This window comes from Gossypium hirsutum, chromosome D11, assembly GCF_007990345.1.
Source record: "Gossypium hirsutum isolate 1008001.06 chromosome D11, Gossypium_hirsutum_v2.1, whole genome shotgun sequence".
Lineage (NCBI taxonomy): Eukaryota > Viridiplantae > Streptophyta > Magnoliopsida > Malvales > Malvaceae > Gossypium > Gossypium hirsutum.
Genome location: NC_053447.1, coordinates 21,333,237 through 21,349,426, shown reverse-complemented (window position 1 = coordinate 21,349,426; position 16,190 = coordinate 21,333,237). Strand labels below are relative to the sequence as shown.

The window sequence follows — 16,190 nt, the reverse complement described above, 5'->3', positions numbered from 1 at the left end:
TAAAAAATAAATTCAAAAAATAAAATAAAATTAGAGCTTTTTTGAAAAAAATTAAAGAGAGCTTTGAGAGAATATTGAAAGATTGAAGATGGAAAGGATTTAAGTGTAAAAAAAATGAAAGGGGGGTTTTATAGTTTTTTTTTTAACCGTTGGAGGGGTTACCAACGGTCAAAAAAATAGCCGTTGGTACTGTTCATACATGGGAAAAACGCTTCCTTATTCTCTGATATTGCGCTGATATGGAAGCGTTTTGGGGGAAATTGGTCCATTTCGGTAATTAATTTAGGACCTGACCTATTTCGATAATTTTAAAAATAAAGGGGATTTTATTAGTAATTTACCCTAATATTTGTATAAAAGGGGGAAAATTCTAGAGTGTTTTGCTTGTTGGTAAACCAAGGAAATGGTAGATTTTGGTCAGTAAACCAAAACATTGAATCCAAAGTAAACTGGAAAGCCGTGGCGAGTTGAACAAATTTAGGTAAAAAAAAAGTGCATTGTCATTTCTGTTGTTTTAGTTTTTGTGTTTCTGATTTGAGAAAAGAAAGATGGATGAGTGGAAGCAGGATTTGAGGGATTGTGGATTAAAGTGAAAGGGTTGTAGTTGGGGATTTTGACTGCAAACAAAAACTGAAATTGATTAATTTTATGGTGGACACTTACCAAGGGCTGCTGGAACCTTATAGGCCAGCTTTGGGAATGCTGTTGAAATCGAAAGCGATCAACTAGGTTCAAACTACATCAACTCGCACCTGGCAACATGTTATTTGATTCGCCTTGCGGTGATGTTCCATTTGAGTACGTTTTTAAACTTAATATCGTATCAATTAAGTTGTTTTGTGAGCCTACTCATCATCTTAAATATTGTGTACTTATAGTATACATCAATTGTATTAAACGTATAAAAAAGATTACTAAAGATATGAAATAGTTATTGTTTGAAACTTTAATTTCCCCCTCTCATTTTGTGTTTGCTAGGTGTTGGTATATTTTATTTTTTAATATTTGTTGATAAATTCATATTTATCTTTATCCCAGATTTATTTGAGTATTTTTCAAGATAATTAATGACATAATTTCGAGAGTTGAAAGTTTATTAAAATATTGTTGAATGATGATTTGAAGAGGCCTATAAATAGGTTGTTGGTCCACTTCTACTTCTACTTCAGCTGTTTAGACTTTCTTTGTTTAAGGATTTTTTTATGGAGTAATGTGAGGTATTTGAGAAGCTTTATTTGTAACAATAACCTTAATGAGGTTTAGTGTAAATATACATACTCAATTGTTTAGAAAATACCCACTTTTCATTTTTGGATTTGAAGAATCTCATAAAACCCCTACATTAATTTGATTAGTGTGTTTTTTTGATAAATCATTGATATTTTTAATATTTAATTTTTTAAATTAATACAAAATTTTCAAAAAAAATGTTAAATAAGATAAGTAGGTAGATAATTATTTATTACTTAATGTTGAAATTAAAACCTATATATTTTCATCCCAACAATTGGACATCCAAGTTGGCATTTAAAAGTCACTTCGTAACAAAACAATAAGACTAAAATGTAACATTTCAAACATAAGTGACTAAAATGTAATTTAAGATAAACAAAAATAATTATTTTTATAATTTACCCTAAAAGAAATAATATCTCAAAATTAATATATAATTGAGTTAAAATTAATTTAAAAATACTTAACATGTATCTACACGAGAAATCATTAAAAAAAATTAAAGAGGGACAAAAAGAAAATAAAAGGAAATATAGTTTTCACTCATAAGATGTTTTTTTTAAAGAAAATAAAAATAAATTACATAAAATTTTAAAATTAAAAACATAAATATTTATTCGCTTTAAAGAAATACTTTTTTTTTTTCACTCAAACATTAGTCATTAACCTATTTTGATTCATCTTAAACCATTGTATTCTTTTTGTGGGATGTCATTAGCTGATATTAATTGAAAATATGCATTTCGTTTAAGATATGTTGACATTAAAATATGGTATAATTTTTAATTAAAAGATGTTGAATAAAAAAAATGAAAATAATAATTAATTAATAAATATTATAAAATAAAAAGACAGAAAGTAAGAAAGTAAAAGAGAGTGTCAATCCTTTATTAAATATGAGCAGAGATATTAGTGGGGGTAAATGAGAAATGAAAAAGTATTGAAGCAGATAAGGATGGTTAGGGTATTATCAGTAAACAATGCTTATTGCCCATTCAAAATTCAAGTTTAATTGGGAGTCAGAAATGAAATGAAGAAGAACAATGACGTTTAACTGATGCTACAACACGCAATCTCTTCACCCCCATTTTCTTAGATTTTAAGTGATTCATTCATAAATAAAATCAGACTAATGTTTTTTTTCATGTGAAAAATAAAATACGAAAAAATGGTGAGACGAAAACGTCGACGGTTCCAATGTCTAGGGCAGATAGCGATGCAAGGTATAGGTAAGGTCTTGCATCAAATCTCTCACCTTTCCTTTATGAATATCCATGCCCCTCAGATATTTTTTCCCCTCTATCATTATTCATTTCTTAATTTCCATCTAAACTTTAATCAATGTATTTGATTATGAGACATTTAAATTTTTTTTTAATAATTCCAGCAAAGAAGTTAAGCAGTCCCCATTCTGAAATGAATTATAATGTGATAAAATCATAAGAACCAGGTGGGGTGTTATGGGAGTAATAATTGTAGGTCTTTTTTAAAGATATTTGTAATTGTGGTTAAATTACCTTCTTCTTATGAAAAATATGCTAGTATTGTTAATTCATTTGCACTCCTATATAATATCTATTCTTTCATGTAACGAGTGAAGAAAAAAAAATATAAACATTAAAATCTTAAATTTTGCAATTTAGTCATTCATCCATTTTGAGATTTTTATCAAATTTAAACTATAAAATTATTGATATAATAAAATTTATTATTTTAAAAATGTTAGGTTTTTAATCTTGATTACCTTAACTAAGTCAAAGATAAATATATGTAGGGAGGGTTTACTCTAAGATGATCCATAACAGCATTTTATTATATTCAAAAAAAAGTATTTTGACTTCTCTCAAACATTAAAAATACAATTTATCGCATTGGTTTTGAAATGACATGTGCACAAATCTACGTAACAAACAAATTGGATACGCATGTTTATAAGAACCATATATAGAAAATTATGTACTTCCAAATTTTTAGTATTAATTCCCCATATGGTTATGTATACATATATATGGATCTTAATAAGATTAACTCTTTTTTTCTTAAAACAAGGTGAATTATTATTTCATGTTGCCACTTTTTTACTTATTTTCTTACAAGCCAAGTCTTTACTTTCACGTGCAAATCACAACATATTTATATTGAAAAAATAAATACATAAATAATAGAGCTAGCCAATCACCAATGTGCATGTGCATATACAATAAATATTATATATTTCCTACAAGAACATGCTCAAAAACCTGTATAAAACCCCCCTTAATATCTGACAAAAAAACTAGCATATTTTGTGAACACCCACACCCACACACACATTTTCATGTCTCTAAAACAAGCCATGGATTTTTCTTTGATACAAACCATGGAACCATTGCCTATGGCCCTTCTTTTCGTTGTACCTTTCCTTCTCTTATTACGCCTCATCTCTCGGCTCCGTCGAAAACCATTTCCTCCAGGACCCAAAGGGTTGCCAATTATCGGCAACATGATGATGATGGACCAGTTAACTCACCGTGGACTCGCCAAGCTCGCTCACAAATACGGCGGCATATTTCACCTCAAGATGGGGTTCCTACACATGGTGGCCATTTCAAACCCCGAGATGGCTCGCCAGGTCCTTCAGGTTCAGGACAATATATTCTCCAACAGGCCAGCCACCATAGCCATCAGTTACCTGACGTACGATAGAGCCGATATGGCTTTCGCTCATTACGGGCCGTTCTGGAGGCAGATGAGGAAGCTCAGCGTCATGAAGCTTTTCAGTAGGAAAAGAGCCGAGTCATGGGAGTCGATACGGGACGAAGTGGACTCGCTTGTGAAAGCTGTTGCAGCCAACACGGGGAAAGCCATTAATATGGGTGAGTTGATATTTAACCTTACGAAGAACATCATTTACAGGGCAGCTTTTGGTTCTATCTCCCAAGAAGGGCAAGACGAGTTCATTAGGATCTTGCAAGAGTTCTCCAAGCTCTTTGGTGCTTTCAATATCGCGGATTTTATTCCTTGGCTCGGTTGGGCTGATCCTCAAGGCCTCAACACACGGCTAGAGAATGCTCGTTGTGCATTGGACAAGTTCATTGACACCATCATAGACGATCACATCGAGAAGAAGAAAAGGAACGGTGACGGTCCCGATGATGGTGACACCGACATGGTTGATGATTTGCTCACTTTTTACAGTGAAGACGCCAAAGTAAACGAATCAGAAGATCTACAGAATTCAATCAAATTAACCAGGGACAACATCAAAGCCATTATCATGGTATATATGATTCCTCTGAATTTTATATTAGGGTATTAAATTACAACTTTACAATTTTGAAGGGATTAAAATATAATTTATTTTTTTGGGACCAAGGCTGCTGTCCCTTTGGTGCCCCCCTCCCCTGCTACGTAATATACATAAAAATGCATGTCATTGTCAGTTTCTTTATACGAATATAAACACATATACATATATGTATAGTTCTGAGTGAGGAGATGGATTTTCAGGATGTGATGTTCGGCGGGACGGAGACGGTGGCATCGGCAATCGAGTGGGCCTTGTCGGAGCTAATGAGAAACCCAGAAGAAATGAAGAGAGTCCAACAGGAGCTGGCGGAGGTGGTGGGGCTCGACAGCCGTGTGGAAGAATCCGATTTCGATAAACTAACCTACATGAAGTGCACCCTGAAAGAAACCCTAAGGCTCCACCCTCCGATCCCCCTCTTGCTCCATGAAACGGCGGAGGACGCCGCGGTGGCGGGGTACCAAATCCCGGCGAAGTCGCGCGTGATGATCAACGCTTGGGCCATTGGCAGGGACAGAAACTCATGGGAGGATCCTGATAGTTTCAAGCCATCCAGATTCTTGAGGGAAGGAGTCCCGGACTTCAAAGGCAGCAACTTCGAGTTCATCCCGTTCGGGTCGGGCCGCAGGTCGTGTCCGGGTATGCAACTCGGGTTATATGCTCTTGATATGGCGGTGGCTCATTTGCTCCACTGTTTTACGTGGGAATTGCCTGATGGAATGAAACCGAGTGAATTGGACATGAGCGATATTTTCGGACTCACTACACCTCGGGCGAACCGACTGTATGCGGTGCCAAAGAAACGCCTCGTTTGTCCACTCTTTTAATGGAAAACTCTAAAAAAATCAAAACAATTCCATTGAGTCTTGAATTGCAACTTATGCAGAGTAATCCCGAGGAATGCCGAAGAAGAAGGTGACAGAGGTGGCTTTTACAAGTTGGAATTTTGTTTTTCTTTTATCATCATCATATAATCAATATTATTATTACTATATATTTGGGGAAAGATTTTAGAAAAAGGAAAATGTCCTGTGGATAAGATTCTGCTGCTCATTTGAATTGTGTTGAAATTTGTCTATTATTTTTGTTCTCAATAAACAATGTGAAAAACCATTTGATTTGGATCAAAGCATGAGAAAAATGGAATACTATTTGGACTAGTGTAGATATGCAAGCACAAGTGTTTCTTTTATCTTCTGTAGGAAAGCTTTCAGTTATTTATGTTGATGCTGGGGTTAGGTAAACAAATATTGTCACCACCTTTTTAATCTAAACATTTTCAACATTATTTTATGACTCTTTTAAATTGTATGTTTTTTTAAATTTTACATAAAAATATAAAATAATAAAAATCCCCTCATAATAATATTTATTCACATTAATAAAATTCCATAAATCAATTGGGGAAAAAATATACGAATTTAGAAATAGTTATGGCAATTTAGTAACCTAAAAGAGCAAGTACTTTAAAATCCAAGATTTAATTATTTGGTAATCCCAACATATTTTTATTCATAATCCTCGTAGTTCTTTTTTATGTAAGTTTATTTAATAGATGATAGTTATGTGTATGTATTACATAAAAATCCTTTTAATTATTTATGGAATATAGGTAAAAACATGTGAAAACTCCATTAATTCAAAAGTTGAGAAGGCATGAAATTGATGGTAGGTAGGCTGGTAGATATTAAAACCAGGGTATCATCTACCAAAATTGGAGATGCCGAGCGGAATTCTGTTTCTTACGACTGGGACTCACCAATGCCTCCACCTTCATATTTTGCTCCTTCTTTGCTTTATATCCACACGATTGTAATATTTTTAGGTGACGCGGAAGTGGACGACGAAAATACTCTTATCTCTCACCATTTTCATCTTTTATATATTTTTAAAAAAAGTATGGCATTTCTTTAGACAGGTTAATTACGTTGATTTTAAACAAAAATTAGGATTATAGGTCATTTTTGAAAAGAGAAGACAAAAACGCTCAAGCAAAAGGCGTGAGGTGGCAACATGGAGGCCGAAAGTGCGCCCTTATCAACTCCCAGATTGAATCATCATCGATTTTAGATCCCTCTTCGTTATCAACCACAGTTGCATGTCCATGATTGGATGTCCCTTCGTTTATGTAGGTTGTAGGGAGTACATCATTCGTTCTTGTAAATCCTACGTTAAAACTAATACTACTTGTGAATTGTTACCAATGTAATTTGATGGCATACCCACATAAGTGTTTCCAGCATAGAACATTGACGTTTGGAAGTTGAAATCAAAAGCACTCACGAAATGTCATGTCGGGATCTCCGAGTTCGGGTTACCAACTAACCCAACTGTACTCCAAAGTTGAAATCGATGGCTGAAACCGAGGAATGCCTTCCCATTGATGATTCCGGCATTTCTTGATAGAAGTTTTGTAACAACGATGTGAAACCACCACACAACCATGTGGTTGGACTTTTTGCTTCTTGTTCCCGAAACTAATGTACTGAAACTGTTGTCGAACTCGGACCACTTTCCTCAACATCGACAAAGTGGGCATATAACTCTAGTATAACATTTCCACTAGAGCAATGCCTATCGAGTACCGCCTCGACATCCATGTCGTCTTTGACCTCAAATATATCATATCTAATAAGGTTTAGTGACATTAAATATCTATATTTCAATCTCGTAATTCTCATCTAGCTTGAAGTCGACACTTTCCTTCTAATTCTTGACTAAAGCTCGTACAATTTTATGCTCCGGTTGAAAGTCAATTATGTAGATTGGGCTGATACAAAAATGACCATAATATCGATGTCACAAATTTAACTATTGTAATAAATAACAACTTTAATTCGTTTACTAATCTTTGCCCAAATAATTTGTTTCACATGTTTAAAATGAAAATCTTATACAGAAAAATAAGTACTCATTGTCCAAATTAAAACGTCACTTACTTGAACTAATTTACTTTGTTGGGTCGATTTTTAAACTCCAGATTTTTAACATCAACAATGGTCTCCTTATGCAAACCTCCTTATGAAAACAATCAGCTCGAAATTTAACTATGAAAGCCTCTACACAATATCTTTATTTTATAGGAAATTCTATCACCGAATATTAAACATAATTTTAAAATGTTGAAAAAATTTTGACATGACAAGTAAAAAAACGCTTCTAATAAGAAGTGTTTTTTTTCTTTTTCATTTTTTTGAAAAATTTTTAAAGATAACATTATTATCTGTCACGAAAAAGACTGGATGGGATATGTGAATTTTATCCCAGTTTTTAAAATCTTAATTTTTATTTAAAATAAATATATTTACCTAACTAACCCATTTTTAGATAGTACACAAAAGTAAAATAAAAAAAAAGTAAGACATGTAATAGTTTTCTAAATTATATTAAAAGAATTTATAGTGGACAATAGTTTATTTGTATTAATCAAAGAGGGTTAATATCTCACTTAGATCTCTTCACCATTATGAATCTCAAAACCACCTCTTATTATTATTATAAGACTATACCATATGGTTGGGAAGGGCTAGATCTAATCATTCATTTATTTGTTTTATTTTTTCTTAGTATAATATTGATGTTATGGTTGGTAGGACATCATAAATTAACTTCAATTATAATAATTTGTTTTCGATAAAGAGAAATGACTTCTTTTTTAAATGTTTTATGTTTTTACTCATTTTTAAATTTATTTTTTTAACACATGTATTAATTAATTTTTTTCCTTATATTATTATATTAGTAATCAAACGGAACATTAACACTATATATAATGTAGTCAGCGATAATTTTATTCTACTTTCTATTATAGTTAAATTTTTTTAAAAATAATTTTTTAATAATAATACTCCAAAATTGCTATGTTCATCCGTAGCTTAACTCAAATTATCATATCAAGCTCAAAGATCCATTTAATATTTGAGAAAGTTTTAACACAAATATTAATTTTAAAAAATGAGGTTGAGAAATAAAATTAAGCTTATTTAAGCTAGTATAATATTGCAATTTTTAAAATTTAAATTCGACTATTTTTCAAGTTTATAATATGATTTTTTCCTTTATTATTATGTGATTTGTATGATACGTGAATTACATATTAAAAACTATATTAAGTTGTTTATATTTATAAATTTAATATAAAATATAATGATAATAAAAGAAATATATTATATAGATTACTAATTATTAAAAAATATAAATAGATTTTAATAAACTTAAATTAACCACTTACAAACGTAAAATAAAATTTGGAATTTGTATTCGGCTTGAGCAACCATGTTTAATACTGATACAATACACGACCCTGCTCGACATAATCCATCCCATCAATCAAACTTAATGAAAAAGGACAAACTTGAGGCTACTAGTGGCAGAGTGGAATGATTAAAATGCAGAATTGCAACACATTACAAGGGAAAATGACAGTTGAGCACAAAAGGTCTGCAGCTTCTTTTACCTTGAATTTATAGCCAAAAAAAAAAAAGTAGATGAAGTTATAAAGATAGAAACACTGGATTTTGGCGTACAACTGCAATTTCTTACACTTCTGTTTCTACCGATATGCATTTGAAGGAATTTGGTATATAGATCCTTCTATTTAACCAAATTAATCACTGCATAATTTGTAATACAATCCTGGGCCGGGGGGGGGGGGACAAAACAGCTCATGTCTTGACAAATCAACAACTCTCTATTTCAGTGAAAGTAACTTGTGTGGGGTAAAGTTAAGTTAGCAAGAAATAGACACCTATGTGTTGCCCTTTCCCCTACTATCCCTTTGTACTTTAATTGATTGTACCGGAAAGAAAACAAATTACTTGAGTATTCAATATGAATATATGTGGTGAATGTGTCAAACATTGTTGTTTTATGAAAAATGAGAGTTTACATAAATGTTCTGTGTATACATATATATATATATAAGTGATCCTATTGATCATCATATCATATCATAATATAAAAGAAAGACTATAGTATTGAAGATGCTTGTTTTTTTGTTAATAGCGATTCTATCCATAGCAGTTCCAAGAAATATCATTCTTTACAAAAGTATCTTTAAGAATATCATCATATCGAGAACGACTATATTTTAGAATAACATCATGTTGAGAATAACCTTAGAAGGTTAATAAGATTTTTGGGTTGTAATATTTTTAAGATGTCTTGAAGAGCATGACTTGAAAATTCAGAATATGGATAACTCTTACCTTGAAATACAAGTGCTTATCTTTCTGGTTAAACAGAAACAACCCTTGTAACCTAACATGTAAGTAACACTTTTCTTACTAGAAATTCATTTTAACCGCACTCTAAAAACTTCCTACCTAAGACTTATAAATAAGGGTTTGAACGTTTCATTTGCAGTTTTTTAAATCTTTTGGTAAACTTGAGCACACTAAATCTCTCTACAACTTTTTCCTACAATCACAACAACCATTATAGTTCTCGCCTTTCTCATCCCCTATTGCTTCCATCACCACCATCTACCACCACACTTGTTTCAAAGTTTCCTTCGATTTCCCTCTCCGCCATCTTTTTGCAACATTTCCGTTTACTAATTTGCAATATTTCCTCGCTTAACCGAAAGGACCTCTACAAGTAACTTAGTATCATCTATCTGCCTAAGTTGTGGAGCATGAGAAACTTCAATGCGGTTAGAAATCTAGAATTGGTAGGAAATATACCAGGAAGATTATATACTAAAGTGCAAGGAATTGTTTGAATTTCACTCACAAAGTTGAAAATGCTCAAAGCATGCAACATGTTTCATAAGGTAGTTGCATTATTTTCTTTCTGTGACACAACACAAATGTGCAAATTAACCAGGCTAAGATCACAGCAAATTAAGACTTCAAAGCAGCTAGTAATAAATCATGATTGAACTTTCCTTCATTTTCCTTTTCAAAAGTTTAAACAAACAACAACATCGGTGTATATATATATACACATTTGTACAATATGAGAGCTTTAAGACCCAAACCCGAATCCTAGCTATACCAATCAATCGAGCTAATTAATAGCCAAAAGTCGCAGAAGCAATAGCTTCAAAAAAAAAACAGCTATTGTATATTTAAATAATAATAATAATAATAAAAGAGCTATTTCTTCCCTCTTTTGGGGTTATGTTGACATTATTACATGTTTACAACAGTACACGAACTACAGCAAGACCAACAGCAGATATGGAAACCAGTGTACCAATGCAGTATTTTATCAAGTCATATTTTGCAGCTTCCAAATGAGCCTTTAACGCATGAATTTCCTGAAATTTTGTAGAAAAGGATATGGAAGAGAACAAACGTCAGAATTTTAATCAACTAAAGCAAACCATTTCTCGTACTCTTATGATGCTAACCCGATCGAGTTTGTTAGTCAGGTTAGAAGTTCCAGCACTCTGATTTGAAAGCTCATCTCTTATTCTCCTGCAAATTGTCATAAATCACACATTTATTATACTGTTCCAAGGGAGGAGTATGGTGCAAAGAGCAAACAAGGAATTGCATACTTCAATTTCTTACCCTCTTTCAAGATTCAAATCTAATCGTTGCCCCGCTGTGACTTTGTCAATTTCATGTCTGCATCATAACAGATATCCTTAGAATAGCAAATCATAATAGAAAATATGGTTTTAGGGATGAATGATAACTCAGAATCCAGACCTTAATTCACTGCGCATCTTCTCTATATCATTTCGAAGTTTCTCATTCTCATGTTGCAGCACAGAAAAATGTAGCTCCTGCATAAGTTATAGTTTATAAAAATAACCCATTTGAACAAAAAACAGAGGCACAAACTGAGATCCAATTGTTAGTCTGCATCGTATTAACTGCGTGTTTAATATATTCAAAATCTGAGCTAGTAATTTTTCCTCTTTCCCTAAAATGGAGTAGTCCTGAGTTCTGATCAGCTGTATGCACAACCCTCTCCGTTAATCAACCTACTGAAGCAATTTCATCTAATCTAAAAGTAAATATCAAAGTCCATTGATGGTTTCTTGGATCATAGCCAATCATTCAATACTGTTTCCCTTGTCAAGCAATCAACTGTTATATTGTTTAAAAATAAGTTTAGGAGTCTCAAATCGACTTACTACAGCGTGAAGAAGGGCCTAGACATGTTCACACTGTCTCTATAGCAATTTGCAATGGGCCAAATGTTAAGCTTTCTTCCATTAATAAGAACAAACCCAACTAAAAGGGACTTCATTAATACCAAAAGTCGAAAACACATAAAAAGGAGACTAAAATCGATAAGTTCGCAAAGTCCATTTACAAAAAAGTAAATACCTGAGAGCTTTAAACTTCTGATTTGAGCTTCGACAGATTGGATTCTTGAGTCATTTCACTCTATCAAGACACAAATTAAGTTTCCATAGTGAATACAACGTATGGAAGCATTAAAAAAAAAAAAAGAGCTTACTTTCTGCATCTCAAACTTGGAAACAACTGAAAGAGACACATTTTCTAAGCTGTCATTCAAAACTTCAGTCATGGCTGCTGTTATTGCCTCGGCTTGCTTCGAAGGCAGACCTTCCGCCTCTAATCTCCTAACCTATAAGTATAATGCACCATGTCTTCAGATATTTTCAAGATTCCAAAACTCAAACAAAAATACAGTTTCTAAAACAAAAGAAGGAATCATTGTAATTTACCAAAGCTAAAGTGTCGATGAGAAACAGTCGCTTTCCATTAGATTTAACGAGCTGAGAACAGTGCCTCCACTGTGAAAATAGAGTGGGAGAAGCTAACAATCGAATCGCAGAGGGAGGAATGGTGGGGGACACAACAAGTCCTTCAAATCTGGAAACTCCTCCTCCTATCATCCAGGAATACGAATTGGGTCCAAATTGACCCACGCGTTTACAAGCGGCCATTACGGCCATTAAATACCAAAATTTGATTGAAAACAAAAAATTCAAATCGAAATACCAAAAGAACCCACCAATCTTCTACAAATCTGAAGAGAATGCTTTGAGAGGAAATAGAAAAGATTGGCTAGTCTGAAGAACATTTGAATTGTAACGAGTCAATGCTGCGTTGGAGAGAGAGAGGAGAGAATAAAATGGATTTGATGGGGGGAATGAGCGTTGCAGAACGGGTAATGGGAAGGGCATTGGCAACAGCCTTTTTCTCGGGAAATGGAAGGAGAGTATTGTACGGTAATATTAGTAAATAACCAAAATTGGAACACAATATTTGTCTTGTACGCTAAAATGGCGGCTAAATGTTTTTTCTCAATTGTATTGTGATTGTCTTCTTAATTTCTTGAAAATATATTATAGCTTTGAATCAACACTTCATCCATAGTTCTGTTAATAAATAATTCTATTTATAATTTTTAAAATGCTTTTAATAAATTATTTAAAAGTTTCTAATATAAATAATAATATTATTACTTTCAAAAAATAAAATAATTATTATTTGTGTACTTATTTTATTTATTTATGACATAGTTGCTTCGTTTTTATTTTTTAAAAAAAGGATATATGTTTATTTATTTGTTGTTTGTTTATTAGTTATGAACATTGCGAATGTGTTCTTTTAATTTAAATATAAACAAATATAAACATACATAATATTAAATAAACGAACAAAAAAAAGAATTTTAAAATTCTTAAACAACACAAATAAGTTCAAAAATAAACAAACAAAGGTATGCTCTTCCAAGCTCTGTTCATTTACAGAGACTGGAATCAATATTCTTCAAACTCAAATTAATTGAGCACCAAGGGAAGAAATCTGAGCCTTGTTTTTTGACACAAAATCAACATGAAGAAGGACCATTCTAAGATCAGAAAGCCTCCAATGCTACATAACAGTGCTTTTAAGTTCTGCGGTTCTTTCTTTATTTTATACCCATCTGGACTAAAACATGGGGACAAAGAATGAAATTTCAGACCAGAAATGGGGTGAGGGGTTGAATGTTCTAAGATTTAAAAAAATGACAACGATTCAGACAACTACAAGCATTAAAATAAACTACCCTATTCTTTATGGATCACAGTTATGCATGAAAAACAACTCTTATCTCTCTCACAGTGAGACAACTATTTTTATTGCCAAAAGAATAGAAATAGTGACTTCTGAACAGTGTCGATTCTGAATGAAGTCCAAGTCCATTACTGTTTAGCTATTTGTTCCTCAGGAATTCAGGGAAGATAGATTACTTTGGTGGCCTTCTGCTTGAGAATAGAATATCCTCTACATTGTTTTTAATGTTGTTCCCCACTCTACACATGTCCCTAGCTACCCTCGAGGCAATGAGGTTCGCTTTCCTTGTAAACCTGCATTCAGAATTTAACAATTAGTCCATCATCATAAGATAATGTTGTTCTAACAAAACCCAAACAGAAAAGGCTTATCTATTAGCAAGTCAAATCATCGGCTTGCCTGTTCAAAAAGTCATCTTCTACTGCATAAGTGGATTTGCGAGTTTGATGCTGATGAACACCATGATCTTCAGAGAAAAGAAAAAGCCAGAAGTTAGTAAGTACAAATAAGGGAACAACTACAGGGAATTGACTTCTCAAAGGTTCGACGGTTCTTGACAGTTAACCTTTTTGCATCAAGTTCATGAAAGTTGAAACTCATAAATCATGACATCCGCGATCAATGTAAACAAACTTTCAAAAGCAATTTTATGGATGCAAGAAGGCAGTTGCAACTATACTTGCGAGTGCATCCGAACACTTTGTTCTATAGTTTAAGCATTCTTCCCCGTGCTCTCCAGTATAAAATTTTAAGAAAAAACATAGTTGGGGACATGATGGATTTGTTATATAGTGGTAAGTGGTATCCAAAAAGGGCCAGAAGTAGCAGAAGTGGAGAGTTTCCAAATGAAGCCCAAGGCACATAGAGATGTACAATTTCGATTGCTACTTATTTCAATCACATATTATATCCCTAATTTGTCAATAAATTCATTCACATGAATGAATAAAAGAATGATGACAACAGCCAGACCATTGCTAACATACATAAATTAATCAAGTAGGTATTTCCTAGAGACCTTGACTAATGAAAGTCATGACATAACAAGAACCTTACCCATAAATAATGCAACAAAAATTTTTACTCACCTCCTTTGCTATGAACATGAGCAGGAGCTGAAGCGGGATTGGGATTAGGAGGCGCTAAATGCTGCAGATACTGAAACCACTGTAATGTCAGTTTGTGCTAATCATAAAACAAATTGAATCAGAACCAGAATGAATAACAAGTTTATCAAAAGTGCCCAAAGAGATGAATTTGTCACTTGGAATTGAAGCCACAACCAGATAACCCCATTACTTCATTTGCATCAAAGTTCATGATTTCTTTAAATAATTGTAACAAAATTTGATGCTTCAAATCAAGAAAACACTAGATACAAACATTTTTGGACCACCAACCCAAGCTTGCATAGCGAATCAAAACTACCTAAACTCCGGATGCATGAACAAAGAGGCATTGTGGATGAATTAAGTGCAAATTTCATTGAAAAGGGAGAAAGAGAGATTGCCACCGCTAGGCCACGACAATGAGGTAATTGAGGTTTGGTGCCATCCTTAGTAATTGAACCTTCATTCTTGCTCATAAACAAAGAGTATCCAGCGCAAACAAATGAAAAATCTTCAACAACAGCGGAATTTCTATTAGCTTTTACCTCAGCTAGTCCAACATTATGGCTTTTTACTGTTCAAAATCCAAAATTAAAAGGGAAAAAAAGTAATCACAATATTCAATAATAAGAAATGGGTCTTAGAATTTGATCAGAAATCACGGGAACAACAAATGAAGATTAACGAATCAAAGCACTGTAAATATATTCTTTTCGAGACACTATGTAAATATAAAACTGGAAAATAATGAAAGTAGAGAGAAAAAGAGACCTTGAGGAAGAGATCGAGGAATGCCGATGCAAAGAGGGTCGCGATTGTGGGATTTGAGAGCAGAAGAGTAAAACAGGAATCCTTTACATGATTTTACTGTTCCATTTTCATTTCCTTCTTTATTTTCTTTTTCAAGATTTTGTTTCCTCTCCTCTTCTCTGTTTCTCTCCATTTTTTTAATTTTTTTTTTTTGCACTCTAATCGGAATCGCTCAGCTTTTTCTTAACTTTTTTCACTCAAAGGATCAGCGAAATGCAAAGCAGAGCAGAGGAAGAAATGGTACCACGCAACGCCTCGTCGTTATGTGACGAATGGAATGATGAGCAAAATGCAGGCATTGAGAAACTCGATCATTATTATTATTATTATTATATACATTGGTGTTTGACTTAAACATGGGTCAACTACACCATTAGTCATTAAATTATAAGTATGTTTTCATTTTGGTCACATAATTAAAAAATGTTACAATTTGTGTCACTAAAGTTTTCGAAATTATTTTTTGGTCACTCCACTCTTAAGTGTCACCTTTTTAATTGGTATAATAACAATTTTAATCTTTAGTTTTTAAACTTCCCATCAATTTAACATTGATTATATATACAATGGTAAAAAAATTTTAAATTTTATAAAATTCTAAAAATTAAAATTAAAATAAAAGTAGAAAAAAATTCAAAAATAGATAAAGTGAGAGAAAACGGAAGAATTTTTTTTAAACCCTCCAAAATTCTCTCTATGTTATCTATATGGAAATATCTAATGCTCATTCTTCACAAAATATATATAAAAAACCATTAAGCA

The 16,190-nt window shown here is 32.7% G+C and overlaps 2 protein-coding genes and 1 pseudogene across 2 annotated transcripts; 1 reads left to right on the top strand and 2 right to left on the bottom strand.

Annotated features, from left to right (window-relative positions):
• The first annotated feature begins 3,416 nt into the window (after nt 1–3,416).
• On the top strand, nt 3,417–5,643 carry LOC121223820 (cytochrome P450 84A1). The gene is made up of 2 exons (XM_041106480.1): nt 3,417–4,492; nt 4,723–5,643. Exons 1-2 carry the CDS (start codon nt 3,551–3,553, stop codon nt 5,344–5,346), a joined length of 1,566 nt encoding a protein of 521 aa, XP_040962414.1. The 5' UTR covers nt 3,417–3,550; the 3' UTR covers nt 5,347–5,643.
• A 4,737-nt stretch (nt 5,644–10,380) lies between these two features.
• On the bottom strand, nt 10,381–12,725 carry LOC107913024 (protein FMP32, mitochondrial-like; annotated as a pseudogene).
• A 396-nt stretch (nt 12,726–13,121) lies between these two features.
• On the bottom strand, nt 13,122–15,741 carry LOC121203191 (uncharacterized). The gene is made up of 5 exons (XM_041106479.1): nt 15,390–15,741; nt 15,023–15,192; nt 14,598–14,667; nt 13,909–13,975; nt 13,122–13,802 (listed from the first exon to the last, which is right to left on the bottom strand). Exons 1-5 carry the CDS (start codon nt 15,559–15,561, stop codon nt 13,682–13,684), a joined length of 600 nt encoding a protein of 199 aa, XP_040962413.1. The 5' UTR covers nt 15,562–15,741; the 3' UTR covers nt 13,122–13,681.
• Between the last annotated feature and the right edge of the window lie 449 nt (nt 15,742–16,190).

What these genes read in the sequence shown, in the direction of transcription:
- LOC121223820 (XM_041106480.1), top strand. Translation starts at nt 3,551, where the DNA reads ATGTCTCTAAAACAAGCCATGGATTTTTCTTTGATACAAACCATGGAA. An exon ending in ACATCAAAGCCATTATCATG is followed by an intron (nt 4,493 to 4,722) that starts GTATATATGATT and finishes ATGGATTTTCAG; the next exon opens with GATGTGATGTTCGGCGGGAC.
- LOC121203191 (XM_041106479.1), bottom strand. Translation starts at nt 15,561, where the DNA reads ATGGAGAGAAACAGAGAAGAGGAGAGGAAACAAAATCTTGAAAAAGAA. An exon ending in TCATGTTCATAGCAAAGGAG is followed by an intron (nt 13,976 to 14,597) that starts GTGAGTAAAAAT and finishes TTTTCTCTGAAG; the next exon opens with ATCATGGTGTTCATCAGCAT. An exon ending in GAAGATGACTTTTTGAACAG is followed by an intron (nt 13,803 to 13,908) that starts GCAAGCCGATGA and finishes TTCTGAATGCAG; the next exon opens with GTTTACAAGGAAAGCGAACC.